The 19,862-nt window shown below is 40.2% G+C and overlaps 1 protein-coding gene across 2 annotated transcripts in view; it reads left to right on the forward strand.

Annotated features, from left to right (window-relative positions):
* The window catches only part of MTOR (mechanistic target of rapamycin kinase), a 63,452-nt gene extending 44,539 nt beyond the window's left edge, over positions 1–18,913 (forward strand). For both annotated transcript variants that reach the window (XM_066334355.1, XM_066334356.1), the window contains 24 exons: positions 428–553; positions 1,141–1,272; positions 4,367–4,482; positions 5,709–5,826; positions 6,623–6,829; positions 7,360–7,460; positions 7,792–7,888; positions 8,503–8,601; positions 9,163–9,285; positions 9,894–10,076; positions 10,639–10,773; positions 11,060–11,234; positions 11,456–11,591; positions 12,233–12,380; positions 13,060–13,182; positions 13,627–13,709; positions 14,683–14,755; positions 15,259–15,333; positions 15,817–15,952; positions 16,258–16,323; positions 16,466–16,546; positions 16,827–16,907; positions 17,334–17,439; positions 17,936–18,913. In XM_066334355.1, the coding sequence (XP_066190452.1) occupies positions 428–553; positions 1,141–1,272; positions 4,367–4,482; positions 5,709–5,826; positions 6,623–6,829; positions 7,360–7,460; positions 7,792–7,888; positions 8,503–8,601; positions 9,163–9,285; positions 9,894–10,076; positions 10,639–10,773; positions 11,060–11,234; positions 11,456–11,591; positions 12,233–12,380; positions 13,060–13,182; positions 13,627–13,709; positions 14,683–14,755; positions 15,259–15,333; positions 15,817–15,952; positions 16,258–16,323; positions 16,466–16,546; positions 16,827–16,907; positions 17,334–17,439; positions 17,936–17,951 (2,736 nt within the window). In that variant the 3' untranslated portion in view covers positions 17,952–18,913. The remainder of the gene's footprint in view (positions 1–427; positions 554–1,140; positions 1,273–4,366; positions 4,483–5,708; positions 5,827–6,622; positions 6,830–7,359; positions 7,461–7,791; positions 7,889–8,502; positions 8,602–9,162; positions 9,286–9,893; positions 10,077–10,638; positions 10,774–11,059; positions 11,235–11,455; positions 11,592–12,232; positions 12,381–13,059; positions 13,183–13,626; positions 13,710–14,682; positions 14,756–15,258; positions 15,334–15,816; positions 15,953–16,257; positions 16,324–16,465; positions 16,547–16,826; positions 16,908–17,333; positions 17,440–17,935) is intronic.
* Positions 18,914–19,862: the final 949 nt, after the last annotated feature.

The following is a 19,862-nucleotide window of genomic DNA, read 5'->3' on the forward strand; positions in this document are numbered from 1 at the left end:
CATGCAAGGAAAAGAAAAAGGGCAATAACAAAAATAACTTTGCAACCATTTGGTTTTCTACCATTTCCATGTTGAGATGTAAACCAAGAATAGGTGGAGAAGGCACTTAGACTCACTTTGAATTGTATGAAGAGTTTATCTGATTCTTGGATGTGTTTCAGCTTTAGGAGGTTTTCTCCTCTTTCCATTAGAGGGTATTGTTAGACTGCAAGCACTGAGCTGCCTGCAGATTGTGAGAGTCAGGGACTGAACCTTCTTCACACACTGCAGTGTTAAAGAAATAGACAGTTCCTAATGTCAGTCTGCTGTGAATTATGGGCACAGAAGTCTCTATTTTGGTGGAAGTCCCTTCAGATTCTGAATCATGGCTCTTTACAACACACTGGAGACCAAACACTAACAGGTTCTCCCTTCTTTTCCCTCTCAGGGCTGTCAGCGAATCGTGGAAGACTGGCAAAGAATATTGATGGTCCGATCTCTTGTTGTGAATCCTCATGAGGACATGAGAACTTGGCTCAAGTATGCCAGCTTGTGTGGCAAGAGTGGGAGGCTGGTGAGCATTGTCAGGCTCTGTCATCTTCAGCAGGTTTTCAGATGATTTGCTTTGCTGCTTCAGCTTTGAGCATTCAGTGCCCAGGTGGGATGGGTTCTCCTCTGAGGAAGAAACTGTCAGAAATTAGAGAAATGCTTAAATTTTAACCAGCACAGAGTTCATGCTTGTAGCCCAGCTTATTTTTGTGGGATTGATATTATGCCTGAGAGCTCCTGGACCAATTTTCGTTTTATGCTGTAAGTGGAAGTTTTTATGCAGTACTGGAGATTATTAATAATAGCTGTATCTGCTAGAGCAGAAAGTCAAATCTAGAGTGTGATGTTACTGTTGAAAATTACAGTCCTATTTTAATATTCCCCACAAAAATTACCACCAAATACTTGAAACCGAATCTAATGCTCTGATCCAAATGAAGACATATGGTTTATCATGTGGTATTCTTATGAGTCCAGGGAGTCTTCTGTGTCTACGTTGTATCTAGAGGGTCAGATGTAATTTTTTAGTGTTGGGCAATTCTGAAGCAATATGAGCTGGAGGTAACAGTGAGCTTGTTTTAACCTGCTTTTTTGTCTTTGCCACTTCTCCAGGCTTTGGCCCATAAGACCCTTGTCCTGCTCTTGGGAGTGGATCCATCTCGACAGCTGGATCACCCACTGCCAACAGTCCATCCCCAAGTGACTTACGCCTACATGAAGCACATGTGGAAGAGTGCCCGTAAGGTACAGGAGAACACTGGGCTTTGTTTCACTGCCCAGGGTTTGTGCAGTGCCATACATTAGCTCTTCATGTTCCCCACAGAGCAAAGGCAAGGCTGAATGGCAAAGCAAAATTTTACTTTTGCTCCCCTAAAAGAGAGTAGCAAATTCCTTTCCTTATTCTTATTCAGAGCATAAGCTTTATATTTCTTCTTAAACTCTGTAAGGCAGAGAAAACCTGGCCCTAATTTTATTTCATATATGGAAAGATTATTTTTGCTGAATCAGGAGCTGGTGCCCAAAAGATGCAGGCAAAATTAATGGTCAATAGTAGGTCTTTTGTACTGTGTAGGTTTGTTACTTGACTTTTCATCCACTGTTTTGATTGCTGGGTCTCTACACTGTACCTGTGCTCAGGGTTACATGCTGAAAGAGGGAAGTAAAGAGGGGGGGTTATTATGAATTTTAGGAGTGGCCTGAACAATTTGCACTCAGTTGCTGAACAGAACTGATTTTTACTAAAGAGGTTATTGGAAATTTCTAACTGAAAGACAGATGAAAAATTCATGGAGTTTTGTCATGGGAACAGTTTGGCTCCAGAGAGCCCAGGGTGAATGTTTTTGTCATGGCAACACAGGGAGAACTTACATAATCAAATCCAATAAGCTCCAGACTGGATAAGTTATCTTTTTTTTTAATATACATTAAAGCCTCCATTTATCCTCATATTCTGACACATCTTTTTTATTTTTTCTGTCTTTGGGATTGCCAGCACTGGAGCAGAGCCATTGCTGTGGGAATATTGCCACAACTAACTATTCTTTATTTGAATTAAAAAGACAGAAGAAGCTGGTGCCGAGGCCCTGTTCTGTTGGCTCTGTAAACCAGTGAAAATGCCTCATACAGTCTTCAGTAAATGGCCCCAGAAGTATGTGGGGTCTCTGCCTGTCTCTGTGAGGGAAACTGTGTTTTGTGGTGCTTGACTTATGGTCAAGAAATACATGGACACGGTGCAGGAAACTGGTGCAGGGGTGGAAAGCAGAATGAGAGAAGGCACAAAGACTGAGGGGGTGGGAGAACATGTCTAAAATTAACTGATGCAAGAATAAGTGGAGCCCATGAAGATGGGGGAAAACTGATACCAAAATAGATCAATAATACATAGTTACACCTGGTGATGTGTGTAGTTTTATGTAATTGTGTGTGTTCACTTGATTTGGTATCCTAAATAATAAGCTGCTGATGTAGGCTGGTATGGTGGGAAATGACTGTTTTTTTCTAGCTCAGCAGTTCAAGGTTCCTTTGTTGGCCTAAAATGTTTTCAGTACTGCTGTTTTGACACTTGTCAAATCCAGCAGGAAAAAAGCTGGCATCTATAAGGAAACCATCCATGCAGCACTTGCAGAACTCCACAACAGTCTTTTTTTAAACAACAGATGAAAAATGATGAGTAAACCCTATTATATTTCTTCTAACAAGGGTCTTTGCCAGCAGCTGCATTCTAAGCCATATCCCGTAGAAAGGATGCACACAAACTTAGGAATTCAGTTCTGGAAAACTTACTGCTTTCAGTCTTTAGTGCTCTGTCTGTCAGATTATGGAGATCAGTTTTCATTAATGGAAACTGAAGAGAAGATTGTTGGGTGCATCTACATATGAGAGGGCCACATAATGAAAACGTAACATTCTGTACTGGTATGGTTTAGCAATATATTTTGTCTATTTATAATGGATAACCTCCACTATAAATATAGTATTACATTTTTATAAAACTATTTATAAGATTGTTATTTACCTACCATCCCAATTCCTTCTGTCTGGGTTACCAGCTGTGGAATGCACCACATGAATGTTATGAGTATGGTCCTTTCTTTTATTTCACCCTGGGCTAATAGCCTTTTTCCTCACCACTGAGTTGTGCATGCTGGCATTTGAACAGGATAGATGAGGCATTTGAGTTCAGGTGGTTCTTGTCTCTAAGATAACTCATTCCTATAGATGAACATAAATAAATTAGGCTTCCAACAGCATATTCTGCAGCTCCTAACCTTAAATGACCTTGGAGATTGCAGGAGCTTTACTCCTAATTCTTTCCAGTGAAGCGTGCATACTTTTTTCTTAAATCTTTATTCTTGGGTTTTCCTACCCCAGAATTCTTTCCAAGGAATTTTTAAAAGATTTTTTTCCCTCAGAATTTGGTAGTGCAAGTTGCTTTAGCACCCTGCCCTATGTAATATGCTGGCAATGGGGTAATGCACATTTGTACTTCTTCAATAACCTTAGGAGAAATCTAGACTTCAATTGGCTGAAACAACTCCAAGTTAATATCCCATGGTGTGTACTTCAAGCCAAGCCAAAGCTGAAAGGTTAAGAGAGAAGATCAGGAAGCTGCAAGTTTTCCTTCAGACATTATTTTTCTCAAATTGTTGTCGTCTTCTTTTTTTGTTGGTTGGTTTTGGGGTTTGTTTTTTTTTGGGGGGGGGGAGGGGAGTTCCCTTCTTTGTTTTGTTTTGTTTTGTTTTGTTTTGTTTTGTTTTGCCTGGCCATAACATATTATAGGTAGGCTTCTCTGCATTTGTGATCTTGTCTGTTCAGTATTTTCCTGGTCAGATACAATCTGTAAGCTATAAATGTTTGATTGTTGCAATTGCCTTAGACTTAGTTCATACTCAGTGCAAACTAGATATCTCTGTATCTCACACTGTGTGGGCAGTAACTGGACATTCTCTGCTGTTGAAGTTTTCTCCCTGTTCTGGTGACCTTGTTGCTTTGGCAGAGTTGAGTTCTTGCACATCAGAGCACAGTGTTAACTTATGTTATGGTCAGTCATACCTTTGACACTCTGTATGACAGGAAAAGTGTGCCTGGCATTGGAAGGATGCAGTTATTTGTTCCTCACATTAGCAATTTCAGAGATAACAAGAATTTCTAACCTCTTCATTTATCCAGACACATTTAAAGTGTAAAGTGACTTTGGAGGAATGTCAGTGGCTGAAAAGCTTTGAAAACAAACCCATTTATTTTCATATTCTGTAAAAATCATTTTTACATTGCCTTTCTCCCTCGAGAAGTTGTATTTAAGCCCTGTGGCCTCACTGCCTCCCTCATCCCTTTGCAGATTGATGCGTTCCAGCACATGCAGCACTTTGTGCAGACCATGCAGCAGCAGGCTCAGCACGCCATCGCCACCGAGGACCAGCAGCACAAACAGGAGCTCCACAAGCTCATGGCACGGTCAGAACAGGGGCCTGGGGCACCCTTTAGCTCTAGACTCAAACAGAAGGCTTTCCTCAAGTGCAGGGTCCCTGGACTGAAAGAAGGAGATTTCTCATCTAGCTGCTTTGGTGTTACATTCTTACCTACCATGTAATGGTCAGTAAATGTTACTGGGACACATCAGCCTAAACAAGCTTCTATTTGTTGCTGGTGCCTGGCTGTATTTTTCCAGCACTGAGACTCACTGGCAGAAGGCAGAGCTCTCAGCATGTCTGGTTCTTTGCTTTTCAGGAGATTCAGTCACTAGGAAGGAAACACTTCCCACACACCTGGCACATCTGTGTGAAGTACACAGGCTGTCAAGCACAACAGCAGTGCTTTGGGCAGTAGGTGCCCAGCATGTGATGGTCTCTTATAATACTGTTACATTAAAAACCCTTTCTCCACTTTTCTCTGTGGATCTGTACATGCCAGATTTGGGTTTTATTCAGTTTAAATTAAAAATTGCATAGTGCTTTCTATTGAAGGTTTGCTTTTTTTGAAGGGAAGCGTGCACTCAATTTGCTTTAATGAGGATGGGAACTCTTGGTAACACCATTGTCTTTTTTCTCATTACTATACAAATTAGTAATGATTTGTATTCAGTATTTGTCTTGCACAATGCTTTCTGAAAAACTCAAAATACAGAAAGGACAGCCATGTTACTGTGGCATTTAAAGCCTGCTGAGGGAGCAAAATATTAAGTTTTGCACAAACCTTGACAACCCCACCCTGCTGCAGTAAAAATATGGGTTTTTTTCCTTTCCTCTAGGAGGGAATGACTTAATGGGGTTCTGGCTGGGGGAAGAACAGTTCCTCTGTGTTTTCATTGTCTGTCAGTGTTCTCCCCAGAAGGCTCATTCATTGAGCTCATTACAGCTCACTAGCACAAGTATATGCATTTTATCAGCACAGACTGAAGTCTTTCAATGTTGCTGTTACCTACTTCTTACATTTATTTTATAACTCATACAGATGGGCAAAAATTTTCCCTTTCCTCTTAAATTAAACCTTCAACTAGTTAGTTCCACACTACAGGCAAGATAGAGATATTTTGAATCTTGCATCCAGCCTGCAGGAGAGGCTTCCTGACTGGATTCACCACATGGAATGTCTTTTAGACTCCAGATAGCAAGTTTGCCTTTTCATCCAGAGGCTTTGTTTTCATTTTAGGTTTTGAATCAATAATCCCTTTGCTTAACTAGGTGTTTCCTGAAACTGGGTGAGTGGCAGCTGAACCTGCAAGGCATCAATGAGAGCACCATCCCCAAAGTCTTGCAATACTACAATGCTGCAACGGACCATGATCGCAACTGGTACAAGGTCATTACAGAAAAGTTTCCAGATAAATTTTATTAAATACCATACTACAGGAAAGGAAGGTGTTCATTGGAAAGTCTCCTATAACTTCCTGCCTTGGTACTGCCAGTAGAATTTAAAAAACCAGAAAAGAGCTAAAAAACAGAGAAAGTGGCCCAAGGCAGCCATGAGATGATTGTTTAGAATTTTATCTGGTTGGTAAAACTAGGCCACAATTCAGTTTCTGTGTTTGCTTTTGAGACTCTCTCCTGTTGTCAGTTAACGGTGAAGGAGAAAGAAAATTGAAAAATTTAACTTTTTCTCAGTCAGTATACTTGAACAAGGAAAGCAGGCCTGTTGTTAATTCTCCAAAGAGCATTTGATTTCAGGGTTTTAATATTTCAATTAATATTTGGTGCCAGATCTTCTCTGGGGCAGCCATCTGCTGTATTTTTTCTTATTACACATTCTCAACTCCTAACGTACTAATTTTCCATTTAGTAATTTTTATTTTGAAATTTTTAATTTGAAAAAGTAAAGCATATGGAAATATAATTTAATATTTGGTACAGAGCTCATTTGCTTTAATATTCAACAGGGAGCTCCAGGCCAAGAACTCAACATGATATTATTTAAGATAATAAGACAGTTCAAATTACAAGCAATTAGAGAAATCAAAGCGTTGTGTTGTCTGCAGGGTATTACTTACTGCTGTTGTTTGCAGACACAGAAATGTTGGATTATATCTAACAATTAGAAAGTGCTTGCTGCAGAGAGGAGTCATCTTCCGTTTTTGACTACTGTTCTCTCCTGTTGGCAGGCCTGGCATGCCTGGGCAGTGATGAACTTTGAAGCAGTGCTTCACTACAAACATCAAAACCAGGCCAGAGATGAGAAGAAGAAGCTCCGTCACGCGAGCGGAGCCAGCATCACCAGTGCTAACACCGAGGGCAGCAACAGTGAGAGCGATGCAGAGAGCACTGAGAACAGCCCCATCCCGTCCCCAGTGCAGAAAAAAGTCACTGAGGTACCCTCCTTCCTCCCTCTTCATGTTGAGAGATTGGTACTTACTGCTTAGACACAGAAGAATAATGGGCTAAATTAATGCAGATGATTATTAGCTGTTAGCTGTCCCACAATTAGACCTAAAGTGGGAACTGAAGTGTTACAGGTGATACAGTGCATTAACAAATTCTGTTGTTTAGGCCCTTCCTGGAAGACTCTGAGGAATCGCTTTCATTTACCATTTATAGTAAGGTGGTAGATTTTAGGCTGCTTTTCTGTCCATGACTTTTCAAACAAACTGAAGTATAGAACTACTTCAGAGTAGTATAGAGCAGCATTATCCCTGCTAGGCTGAAAGACCTTTGTGTAGTCAAGCAAAACATAAAATTCTAGGTGCAACATGTCCTGTGAAAACTAGGAGCAGAAGTCAGCTACGGTGGGGATTAGGTCTATATTTCCAAATATTTCTTCCTCTTTCCTCTTCTTGAGTTTAGGATTCATGTGGGCTGATGAGCTTGCATAGAACTAATGCAGCAATTTTCATTCCAAAAGGATTTATCCAAGACCCTCTTGATGTACACAGTCCCTGCTGTCCAGGGTTTCTTCCGATCCATTTCCCTGTCTCGAGGAAACAACCTACAAGACACTCTAAGGTACATAATTAAGCACATAGTAAATGAAATCCAGCTGATAAGAGCACATGACTTCATATTAGATAAAACACATTTCTGCTCTTTTTTGTTACATCTGAATTAAGTGAATGCTTCAGTGCAGGCTGATTTTTGTTAGATGGATTATCCCTGCTATCTGAGGGTGCTGGGAAGAAAAGTTGCTTGTAAACGGGTATTGGGTTGGATTTTGGTTGGTTGGTTGGTTGGTTTGTTTGTGAGTTTTGTGGTGGGGTTTTATTTGTTGATTGGTTTTTATTGTTTTGTTTTGGTTGTTTGTTGGTTTGTTCCTAAGAAAAATATTTCTCTTTCTCAGAGTCCTTACTCTGTGGTTTGACTATGGTCATTGGCCTGATGTGAATGAGGCTTTGGTAGAAGGAGTCAAGGCAATCCAAATAGACACTTGGCTGCAGGTAAATAACATAAAGAGAAATCCCAGTTCTGGGGGTAGTTTGGGATTTGCTGCATGATACCCATTATGATCCCTTGATAAACAATCCTCTGTAGGTGAGTGCTGAGAGCAGTGTACAGTACAGTCTGTAACTGATTTAACAAGCATCTTGAACAAAAAAATGAGAAATGTTTCTGTATTTATATGCAGATTAGTGCATATTAATGAGAAAGAATGAAAATTCTTACATTGAAGACAACATGCATTCAGTGGTGATCAAGTATAAAACACAACTCTCATGTAGTTCACAATCTGTTTCAGGATTGCCCTGTAGAATGATTCTTGTAATTAAATTAAAAAATACTTTATTTCCTATTTAAGCATTATACTTCAAGATGCATCTTTCCATAGTAGGATCCTGTAACAGTTTTGCACAGAACACTTGTGATCTCATTGAGCTGTTGTACATTTCTGTTTGGATCCTTGTGTTACCCTTTGACCAACTCAAAAATGAGTGATGAGCTTCCCTGTCTCCTTCAGAGGCTGTGAGATCTCTGGAAGAGGGCAGAACAGCTGGGGCACTGAATCCATGTGATGACAGGAGTGTTTATTTTCCTTATCCTTTCTACTCCCTAGGTTATCCCTCAGCTCATTGCCAGAATTGACACCCCTCGACCACTGGTGGGACGTCTCATTCACCAGCTGCTCACGGACATCGGGCGCTACCATCCCCAGGTGAGGGCAGAGAGGGGCAGTTGTCACAGGGGTCAGGTGCCTGCACAACAGTAAGTCACAGCAAGGGATGACAGTGAGGATGGGGACAATTTCTGTTGCTGCTGCTGCTGCTTTCAACTCAGCACTGTTGACATAAAAATGGAATGAGGTGAATGAGCCGTGCAGCCTGGGAAGAAGTCTTTGTCTAATGTAATTTAATGTCTGCTGGGTAGTGCAAATCACCTTAAATGTCTTTATGTGACTCCTAAGAGCCAGCTCACAGGTTTTATCTAAATTTCTCTCCACAGTGTGGAATAACACAAAATCCTAAAACCTATTTTTGTTCTTCCAGTTTGAAAGAGACTTTCAATGTCATTCTGCTATTCAGTGAAACAAAGTCTTGACAGCTTTTTTGGATCAGAAGACTTTCAGTCGTAAATTCTTACCACCACTTTCCAGAAGAGTGCTTGCTTCCTTCTGTTTATCCCTAAGGCTGCTGTTTGTTAATGATTTGCTAATTATTTAAATTTATGTAGCTCTTCTGTGGGGTTCTAAATTATTATTGGTTGCTGTCCCTTGCAGGCTTTGATCTATCCTTTGACTGTGGCTTCTAAATCTACAACCACAGCTCGGCACAATGCTGCAAATAAGATCTTGAAAAACATGTGTGAGCACAGCAACACTCTGGTGCAGCAGGCAATGATGGTGAGTGCTCAGTGTAGCATTAAGTGTGTTATGTTGGATGGATGGATGTCAGTTATAATAACACAAAATGACTATTCATTATTGCTTCTGTTCAGGTGCAATTGATTTGAGGTGTTTGCAACTGGTAGGAGTTAAAGTATTAGTGTAATTTCCAGAGACTGCCTTCATTTTAAAATAATTCACACACTGAGTTTTTGTGTTTCCTTATGAATAAATTTAGAGAAGAAATACATAAAAAACTTTAGTTCCATAAAGAGGTGTTTTTGCTTAGTGGAAAGTAGAAACAAAACCTACTGAGAATAGCGTGGAAAGAGTAATGTAATTAATTTGATTAAGATTTTTATGAATAAATGAAAAATAATGCTTTCAGGCCAAGCTGCACTGGTATGTAGAAAATTTCAAAGGTAACAAATAAGGTGAGAAAAGCCTGGTCAGCTTCTTACAGAAACAAATGTTCTGTCACTGTGGTAGTTCTTGTGGCTCCCTCTGGCTGCCAGCAATAAATATTTCATAACATTAGAGAAGAAGGGAGTTTTGAAATTTTATGTCAGGACACAGTCCCAGGGATTTCTTTAGGCATTTAATCTTTTTTTTCTGCCCTAAAACAGGTGAGTGAAGAGCTAATTCGTGTGGCCATCCTATGGCACGAGATGTGGCATGAAGGGCTGGAAGAAGCATCTCGTCTGTATTTTGGAGAAAGAAATGTAAAGGGAATGTTTGAGGTGCTGGAACCACTTCATGCAATGATGGAGCGAGGGCCTCAGACTTTAAAGGAGACATCCTTCAATCAGGTATCAGCAAATGGCCAAGAGGCTGTTCTTCAGGACAGCCACCTGCCCCAGATATGGTACAAGAACCTTTGCCATTTAAGACAAAAAGTGAACATCTTGGGACCCGTTATGTTAGTTGCAGATTTCATTAGTGGTATTTATCTTCAGATCTGTATCACTTTTGGTGACTATAAGAGGCCATGGTAGTCCAAATTGCCCTGGAGTCTTGTACTGGCAGGATGTCTGATAGGGACTGGAAAACAACAACTGCTCTGCAGTTAATCATTCTGCTTTGTTCAGAGTAAGCACTAGCACAGATAACAGAGAATTAACAGAGCTTGTAAGCCTACTGTTAAAGGGTGATTCTAAGCATTCAGTCTCCTGTAATGAAGTCTACTTGTGAGCAATGTTGTTTCATAAATTCAATGCAGATCTATAATTCTGATTGCCATAAAAAGGTGAGATCAAGTATTTGTAGTGCAATTTGAAGACAGACTCTGATGCTCTTTGTAGGTGTTAAGTGGTCTCTACATGTTACACTATAGTCTGTTGAAATTCTTTTTTCTGTTATCTTAATCCCTAGGCCTATGGCAGAGATCTCATGGAAGCTCAAGAGTGGTGCAGAAAATATATGAAATCAGGAAATGTCAAAGACCTAACTCAGGCTTGGGACCTCTATTATCACGTGTTCCGACGTATCTCAAAGCAGCTGCCACAGGTGAGGAGGGAGATTCAGATCTTTTGTGGGTTTTACAGTGCAAGTTGTCAATACCAACCTTTGCTTTATATTTTCTGGTTATTCAAAACATAATAATTCAGTATTCTGGAAATAACTGCATAGGGTTTGCTGCAAATTTGGTGTTTATGCAGCACTTCCTGCAAGTACCTGAAGTATTGGTCACTGCCTGTACTGTTTTAGCTCCCTTGACAGCATGAACTCTTCAGATACTTCTGAGAGATTGAACTGAAATCCTAAGATGTTGTATTCCTTTTGATTTTGGTAGCTCACTTCTTTGGAACTACAGTATGTGTCACCAAAACTCTTAATGTGCCGGGATCTGGAATTGGCAGTGCCAGGAACGTACGATCCCAACCAGCCCATCATAAGGATCCAGTCCATTGCACCCTCACTGCAGGTCATCACCTCCAAGCAGCGGCCCAGGAAGCTGACACTAATGGGTAAGAGCAGTACTCACTTAGCTATTCCACTATTTAACAAGTTGTTGCTCTTAGGTAAAACTGTATATTTACCTGGTAAAACCTCTCCAAACATTTCCTTTCAGATGAGGTTTTTCGTAGTTGGTCTGACTGCTACACTTTCCAGTTTTTGGCTGCATGTGTGTTTAGTCTTGTCTGTTTATTCAATGAGAATAAACCTCTGTGCACTAATTCTTTTGCAGGAAGCAATGGGCATGAGTTTGTATTCCTTCTGAAAGGTCACGAAGACCTTCGCCAAGATGAAAGAGTGATGCAGCTTTTTGGGTTGGTGAACACTCTGCTGGCAAACGACCCCACTTCTCTTCGTAAGAACCTCAGGTGTGTGCTCTTCTTACACAGGTACAGCTTGGCAAGTCAACCTTGGCACAAGCAGTTGTTTTGTGAAGAAATGGCAAGTCTTGGAGCTCAGTTAATTAAAAAGAAAAACAGCATTCATAGAATTCAAACATGGAGGAAATGTATCTGAGGGGATTGTTTGTTTTATTTAACTGAAGTCCTGTCTTGTGTAAATTGTTATTGTCTTTGAAGCAATGCTTTTTTCAAGATACCTTGAGCACTGCCTTGGGAGCCTGAGAACAGGTTTTTGCTAAATATTTTTTTTAATAGTTACTAAATAGCTTGGTCAAGAGTCACTGAGTACAATTCTGCAGTGTCTTTCAAGCAAGAACACATCAAATGTCATGTGCAAATAACAGATCATCATGGGTGACATAACATGTACCTTCTGAAAGCAGCCTTTCAGTGAAAACCACATAAACTTTGAGCTTGTCTGTAAATTATCTGGCAACAGTCTGTGCAAAATGGGTGTTTGAAATATGTTTGAAAAGACAAGCAGAGCAACTATTGAGAAGACAATTTGGACCAGAATCAGATTTAACACTAGTTGTTCTAGGCATCTCAACATCTAGTAAGGTACAATATACAACATTTTGAGCTGTGATTCTCCATTTTTCCCATAGCATCCAGAGATATGCTGTTATTCCACTGTCTACAAATTCAGGCTTAATTGGCTGGGTGCCCCACTGTGACACACTGCACGCTCTCATCCGAGACTACAGAGAGAAGAAAAAGATCCTGCTCAACATCGAGCATCGCATCATGCTGAGGGTAAGGGGCAAAGCTGGCAGAGCTTTTGGTACATTCCTTCAGGACACCAGTGTCTTAATGGAGCAAAATGGTGCAAGGCTTTTTCCTCTGTCTCTTTCTGTTTGTTACAATAAATAAAATATATTAGGTAATAGTTATAGGTTGCCATATGTTTTAGTTGTTTCTCCATTCCAGTTTTGGCAGTGACCACAAGTTGTTGCCATCTGGTGACTGATACGTGTTTGGAATTTTGCATGACTGTGATATGTGTCACACAAGGTGCCATGCTGCTGGCATTGCAAACCTTGTGTCTAAGCAGCAGGGCCAAAATTAGGCAGACTGGAGAAACTGAACACTCCTAGAGAATTTGGAATTTCCTGCCAAAAAGGAAAGCGTTTGCCAGCCCAGAAGATTTATTTGGATAATGGTTTTTGAAAAATACTTACCTTTGCAGTTTTTTAATGAAATAGGGTTGTGGGCTACTGGCTTTGTGGACACTAAATCATTTGCTATCCCATTTAAAAAAATTCTTCACTGTTATGTGATTACCTGGCTGTGTTTGAAACACGGGTCAATCTACAAATAATTTAAGTATAAACTTGATACGAAATTATTTATGATTAGTGTGTTTCTCACAGTACAGCCAGAAGCTACTGGAGGTTACATTTTTAATGTGCTGAATGTCACTTCTGAATTACAGATGGCTCCAGACTATGACCACCTGACTCTGATGCAGAAAGTAGAAGTATTTGAACATGCTGTCAATAACACAGCTGGGGATGACCTTGCCAAACTGCTGTGGTTGAAAAGTCCAAGCTCAGAGGTGAGTTCAACACAAGTACTGGCAAACAGCACAGTTTGTAATTCTCTTCTCTGCAGAATGAGTGAGAGATGGAATTGATTTCTCCTAAACCCCAGCTAAATCACTGCAGATCACATATCCACACATGTATCCCCCACATGTATCCCCTTACAAGACTCAGAGCACAAGTGAAGTGCAAAGACAAGGCTGGGGATTTTAGTCTCCATATTCTCTGCAGGGGAGAGAAAAGCAGAAGCCTCAGAATATATTCTCTGAATGACTTCAGAATATATTCTCTTAATGATTTAGACATCTAATTCAAGGGCACAGGGTGTTTGAACCCCCTCAAACTTACAGACTACTCACCCTAAGCATATCACAGTTCTGGCTAATGCATCAATTATAATATATACTGAAACATGCAACATACCTGCATGACTTCTTCTGTTTTGTCTCCACTTGTAGGTATGGTTTGACAGAAGAACAAATTACACCCGTTCACTCGCTGTGATGTCAATGGTTGGGTACATTTTGGGCCTTGGGGACAGGTAAGTAAAGCTGTAAAGGTTTATTTTATTTAAAAGCACAGATTGTGAAGGCCTATCAATTCATTCCTTGAATCTGTATTTGTGAAAACATCTTCCATTGTGGTTACTGCTGAGTTGTAGTGATACCATCTTAGGTCACAATTCTGCTGCTGTTACTCTCAGCACTGCAGGTGTGAGATGCAGTTTTTGGATCTTGACTACAAAATAAGAATTTTCTTCCTTTTTGAAATGAATATGCATGGAACTACACTAAGGACCACAAGTTCTAATTTTTCCCTTTCACAGAATGGGAAATCTTTCTCCATCCATTTTCTTAACAGTTTAACTTCCAAAATACTTTTGAAGACGATGTATATTAGATTAAAAATTTGTAATGCAGAACCAGCTAGACCCTTAAATGTTTTAATAACAAAAGCTCTTATTTCTGGACTCTAAAAATCCCTAACATGAAATTATAAACTTTTGGAAATTGAATTAGAATAGAATTGGAAGATGTAAGCATGAATACAGCACTGTAGTTTTGCTTGTCTGGATTGATTTTCTTTGTTGGTGGTAAAACAATTTGTGTTACTTCAAGTGCAGCATAATGCATTGCATTTTTCTACACTGAAAAGAAAATTAAAAAAGCATAAAGCAAGTGGAAAAATTTATCCTAACTGGAAAATAAACATTTAATAAATGTTCATATCCAACAAATGTACTGATAGTTCTTGTCCAGGAGGTTATGTATCTTCCAAGGTGAGAAGATCTCTAACTCATGAGAGGTAATTACAAAAGTAATGTGACAGATGCACAGTCAGGAAGGTTTCCTGTTTGTCCTGAGATTAAAGATCTCAGACAAGCAAGCTATGACTGGCTGTTCTTGTTCATGAAGATAAATACATTTTCAGACAGGAGCTGCTGTGATTTACTTTGGGTTTTTGTAGTGGTTTGTCACTGATGGTCTGTTTTTTCTCCCACTCCTTCACCAAAGACACCCTTCCAATCTGATGTTAGACAGACTGAGTGGAAAGATCCTGCATATTGACTTTGGGGATTGTTTTGAGGTAAGTCTTTGTATTTGGACATGACATTTCCAGTAATATATCACATATTCTGGTGGAACAGAAATTAATCTATAAGCCAGGACAAACTGACCTTGGAGTCTGATCCTGGGCAAACCCTTTGCCTGTCTTCTGAGCCTTCCTTTACCTATAGGCAAGATGAAAATAATAGACACTTTATCTCAGAAGCATGTCTTGGGGGTTAGCTGACCACTGGAACAGGCAAGGAAGTGTTAACATCCCTTCCTTGAAATTTCTTGGAGCAATTTAAGCTGCTGATAGGCAGTCTATGTTGCTGGGCACATGCTTGAGTTTTCCCTTTGTTATCGGGTTCATCATCTAGCTTCTCCCAGTTATTTGTGAAAGCTGAGGAACATGAAGTTGTGACTTGATTTCCTATTTGGAATAAAATCTTCAAGATTGTAGCAGAAAGATCCCAGTACTTAATAACTTCTAAAAAGTAAATTAGCTATTAATTTACTTATTCTCCATTGTCATGTGTTTAGGTTGCAATGACAAGAGAAAAGTTCCCTGAGAAGATTCCTTTTAGATTAACGAGGATGCTGACAAATGCTATGGAGGTAAGCATTCCCTCTGATTTGGAGGGGACTGTTCCTAGGGTAAAGGGCAGCTATTTCTCAGTTTCTCCTGTATTTTTTTGTTGTGGCTAAACTTTACCACTCCTTAAGAACCAGAGGTTTTAATATTTCAGCTTCATTTTCTGTGAGTTAAAATGTCTCCTATGCAGTACATTACAGTGGAAAGCAACCTTTTAATTAGAAAATAAACTACCCTGAAATTCCTCCAATTTCTTAGGCCTTCCTTAGTTTCCCCATTTCAAACAGCTGTTTATATCAACCAGACACAGTCAGTTGCACGGTAGTTTACAAAGATCATCTTCATGGAGAAGAGAGCTTCTTAGTTTGTAATTAATGTGTCTTGTTCTCTTAATGAACAAAGCGTATTGAACTCCAGTTCAAAGCTACTTCCTGCTCCCTGAGGATTTGGGTTGGAGTTGCAGAGTGAATGAAGCAGTAGTTGATTCACTTCTTCTTCTTCCAAAGGTGACAGGCCTGGATGGGAACTACAGAATCACCTGTCACACAGTGATGGAAGTGCTGCGTGAGCACAAGGACAGTGTCATGGCTGTGCTGGAAGCCTTTGTCTACGATCCCTTACTGAACTGGAGATTGATGGACAGTAAGTGATTCTGATAAAATAGTGACAGCAAGAGAATACTCATACAAGAAATCCAGAAGCCTGAAATCCAGTGTTTTCAAACAATCTGATTAAGCTGTTAGTTTGTGTGTGCTATTTCTGTGTGCATACCGTTTTAGGTTCTTTAATATGAAATTACAGCAGTGATCAGGAGATTGAAATCATTTTCAGGTGACATCAAATCTGGAGAAAGAGAAAAACAGCCAAATCTGTATTGTTTGTGGACAAATTTGCTCTGAAAGATTGAAACTGCAGTTCATGCTTTCCAACTCCTTGTTTTCTTGCAGCAAATACAAAGGGCAATAAGCGCTCACGAACAAGAACAGACTCCTATTCAGCCAGTCAGTCAGTAGGTGAGTAAAAAAGGTGGTAGATGTCACAAATATGCTTTTCCAATTAGCTGATGAACAATCTTGCTAACGTTTCCAGAAGAATATTTCAGCTGATTTTCAGCTTCACAATTATGTTTTTGTGTTTTCATCTTTTTTTCAATAGAAATGTTGGACAGTGTGGAATTGGGTGAGACAGCCCATAAAAAAACTGGAACCACAGTGCCTGAATCCATCCATTCCTTCAGTAAGTTACATTGTCGTTTCTACACTGATCCAGAAACTGTTCTTAGATCAGCAGATTTCATCAGGATCCAAATGCAGTTATATGAGATGGGACAGATACAGTCTCTTGTCAACATAAAAATTATCTATGGTCTCAACTCTGACAAAGAGTTGTGTCTATAGAAAAATGCATCTAGGTTTGCTCTCAAAATGGTATTTGTAAAGAGCACATCTAACAGCAATATAAATGCTTTTATTGTTCAGATGAAGTCCTAATTCTGTGTCCTATTTCTGTCTTTTAGTAGGAGATGGTCTGGTGAAGCCAGAAGCTCTAAATAAGAAGGCAATTCAGATCATCAACAGGGTTCGAGATAAACTCACTGGTGAGTGTGTAGTTATGTTTGTTTAAAAGAAACATAAAATCTGATGGATCAGCACTATCCTTAGTGTTTCTATTTTGTGTTAATCCTTTAATTTAACGTGTTCTGTTTAAGTGGATGAGGCCGTTTTCCTGGGTTTGTCCAAAACCTAAGTACTGTGCCTGCATTTAGATACAAATTAGTCTGATTTGAAAAGAACAGAGGTTTTTGTAACTACAGAGACTTAATGTTTTGCATGTATTAGCTTGTTAGTGGAAGCTGAATTTCTTCTGTTCTGGGTTTCATAGTTTGCAGCGTTTAGTTGCAAAATTTTACACTTCTAAAGTTTATAAGAAACCACTCCCCACCTGCCAGTACTTGTACTTGAAGGGGTTAGGACCAGGATTTGTGACTCCTTTCATGGATTTTTTCAATCTTTTAATTTCAAAGGTCGAGACTTCTCTCATGATGAAACTCTTGATGTACCCACACAAGTAGAACTGCTCATTAAACAAGCGACTTCTCATGAGAACCTGTGCCAGTGCTACATTGGATGGTGAGTTTGTCACTCAATTAACCTGGCAAAACTCTTCTGGAACAGTCTGAGCAGGGAACTGCCAAAGAGAACCTCATTTGCATAGTCAGTTATTTGTAGGAGCCTTACCACATACTGCATCTCATCTGGTAGATTTTGCAAGCCCATGGCAATGCCATAGATGGTTCTCTAGGAAAATTGCTGTTTTAAGTAGTGACAAGGATTTTACATTTTAAGTGTTTGAAATAAGGAATGTGGTGGTCAGTGCTTTCAGTTACACTGAAGAACAAAACAAAGACAATTTAGTGTCATTTTGGGAGTTAGATAACTTAGAGCTATGCTTAAGGAAGTAGATCTCTTTCCTGCTAATGTTTAAAAGTGATAAAGATCACCTGGCAACTTTGCCTGTGCTCAGATGGTGCCTAGTCTGTATGGAATCTCAGACCTTCTCTGTGTTTGGTGCCTTTGTGAAATTACATGCAAGTCAACATTATTACAATATCTTTATTTTCTTTAGGTGTCCTTTCTGGTAACAGGAGATTCCAGAGTATGCACAGCCTTTTATTCTGGAGGCTTTTTCGCTCCAAACTTGCTCTTCTACAAACACAAACTGAACATTGGACTGAAATACAGCCTTTGTCAAATATTTTTAAATGTAAATGAAAAGAGTTATTGTATATTAAAAGTTGGTGTAAGCCAATGTATAGCTGCTGTTGGAAAAACAAGCTGTCTGAAACACAACACTTGATTTGGGTTTCCAGGACAGTGAAGACTGATTGTACCATAGATGTCTATGGTTCCACTTTGTCTTTGGGGAACTGGAGATCCATTGAAAATAACTATACGGGTTTTCACTCACATTGCAATGTAACTAAGTAACTTGCAGATTCATTATTGCCCTGGTCATTCCTGTTGATGTGGGTGCAGTGAGCTAAATATGCTTGTGCAGGAGGTTCATTTAGGTTTGGGGGGAGCTGCATAACTGGAAAGAAAGAGGAGTAGGATTTTACCATTGTTTCCTCCTGTACCTTGTTTTCAAACTTGATTCTTGCCCCAGATTGGACATTGTCTATCTGCTCATTACACTAGTTCAGGATTTGTGTTTCTGACTAGGTCAGGGTTTTGACCACATCCAAGATTTGAAAACCTTGAGCTGAGCAAAGTCAGGGTGCCTCTGTGCAGAGTGGTTGGTGGCAAACTGGATGCAGGGTACAAATAAATACTACTTGGGAGCCTCCTGCAGTGTCTGGGTTAAAAAGCAGTGTTGGGAAATAACTAGGGAAAGTTGGGGTTTGGCACAGGAGGCAGGCAGGAGGAAACTGGTTGTAACTTGAAACAGAAAATAATGGGTATTAAACATGAGGTTGAAGATAAAGTTATGATTTATTAATTAAAAATATTAAAAACAATGCACAAAATACAACAGAGTAGCCATGTTTAGATGCCATGTTGTATTTGCATATTTTTGTGCCAATAAATTACATCAAAATGTAAACACTTCAGCTGTGTTTCTGTTTATTCCTATGTCTTTCTTAGGCAGGGACAGGAAGCAGATTACAAATCTTCTTAAGGTTCCTGTTGCCATTGATTTGTCTTTTTGGGCATCAGTTCAGGTTGTTGGCTTTATTTCCCTTCTGATAGCAGCTGAATGAAGCCTATCAGTTATATAAAAAACTTGTGACCATGCAACCCCCAAATTTTTATTTTCCAAGAGATGTGATGTCACCTGTGTGATAAGAACATCAGTTTCCTTGGGCTCAGGGTCACAGCCACAGCTCCAGGCACAGCATGGAGTGTTGGACAGGATTCCCTGGGCTTCCCCAGCTGCTTGTGCAAAAGCTGTGCTCCCAAAAATGGGAAATGGAGACGTGGCAGTATTTGGGTATTGGCCCCTAGCCCTTTTCTGGGCATTGGTGTGGCTGTCAAGGGGCACCACAATATAAGAAAGATTATTAAGCTGCTTGGAGGGTGTGCAAGAAGAACACATGAAGATGGCAAAGAGCCTGGAGGGGAAGAGGAGCCACCGAGGGGCACTTTGTCTGGTCTGGAGGAGACTGAGGGGAAACTGCAGTCCACAGCTTCTCTTGAGGGGAAGAGGATGGGCAGGCATTGGTCTTTGCTCTGTGGTGACACCAGGGACAGCACCCCAGGGAATGGCTGGAGCTCTGTCAGGAGTCTTTTAGGCTGGATATCAGAAAAAGCTTCTTCCCCCAGAGGGTGGTGGGAAACTGAACAGGGAGTGGTCCCGGCCCAAGGCTGCCAGAGCTCCAGGAGCATTTATTTGGTCAACACTCTCAGGTAGAAGGTGGGATTATTGGGGTGTCCTGTGCAGGGCCAAGAGCTGGACTCGCTGCGTCCCTTCCCACTCAGGACCTTCTGTGACTGTACAGGGCGCACCGGTGGGTGTTTGTGGAGGGAAAAGGCCGAGTGTGCGGCGCCGAAGC

This window comes from Sylvia atricapilla, chromosome 22, assembly GCF_009819655.1.
Source record: "Sylvia atricapilla isolate bSylAtr1 chromosome 22, bSylAtr1.pri, whole genome shotgun sequence".
In the NCBI taxonomy this organism is placed as follows: domain Eukaryota; kingdom Metazoa; phylum Chordata; class Aves; order Passeriformes; family Sylviidae; genus Sylvia; species Sylvia atricapilla.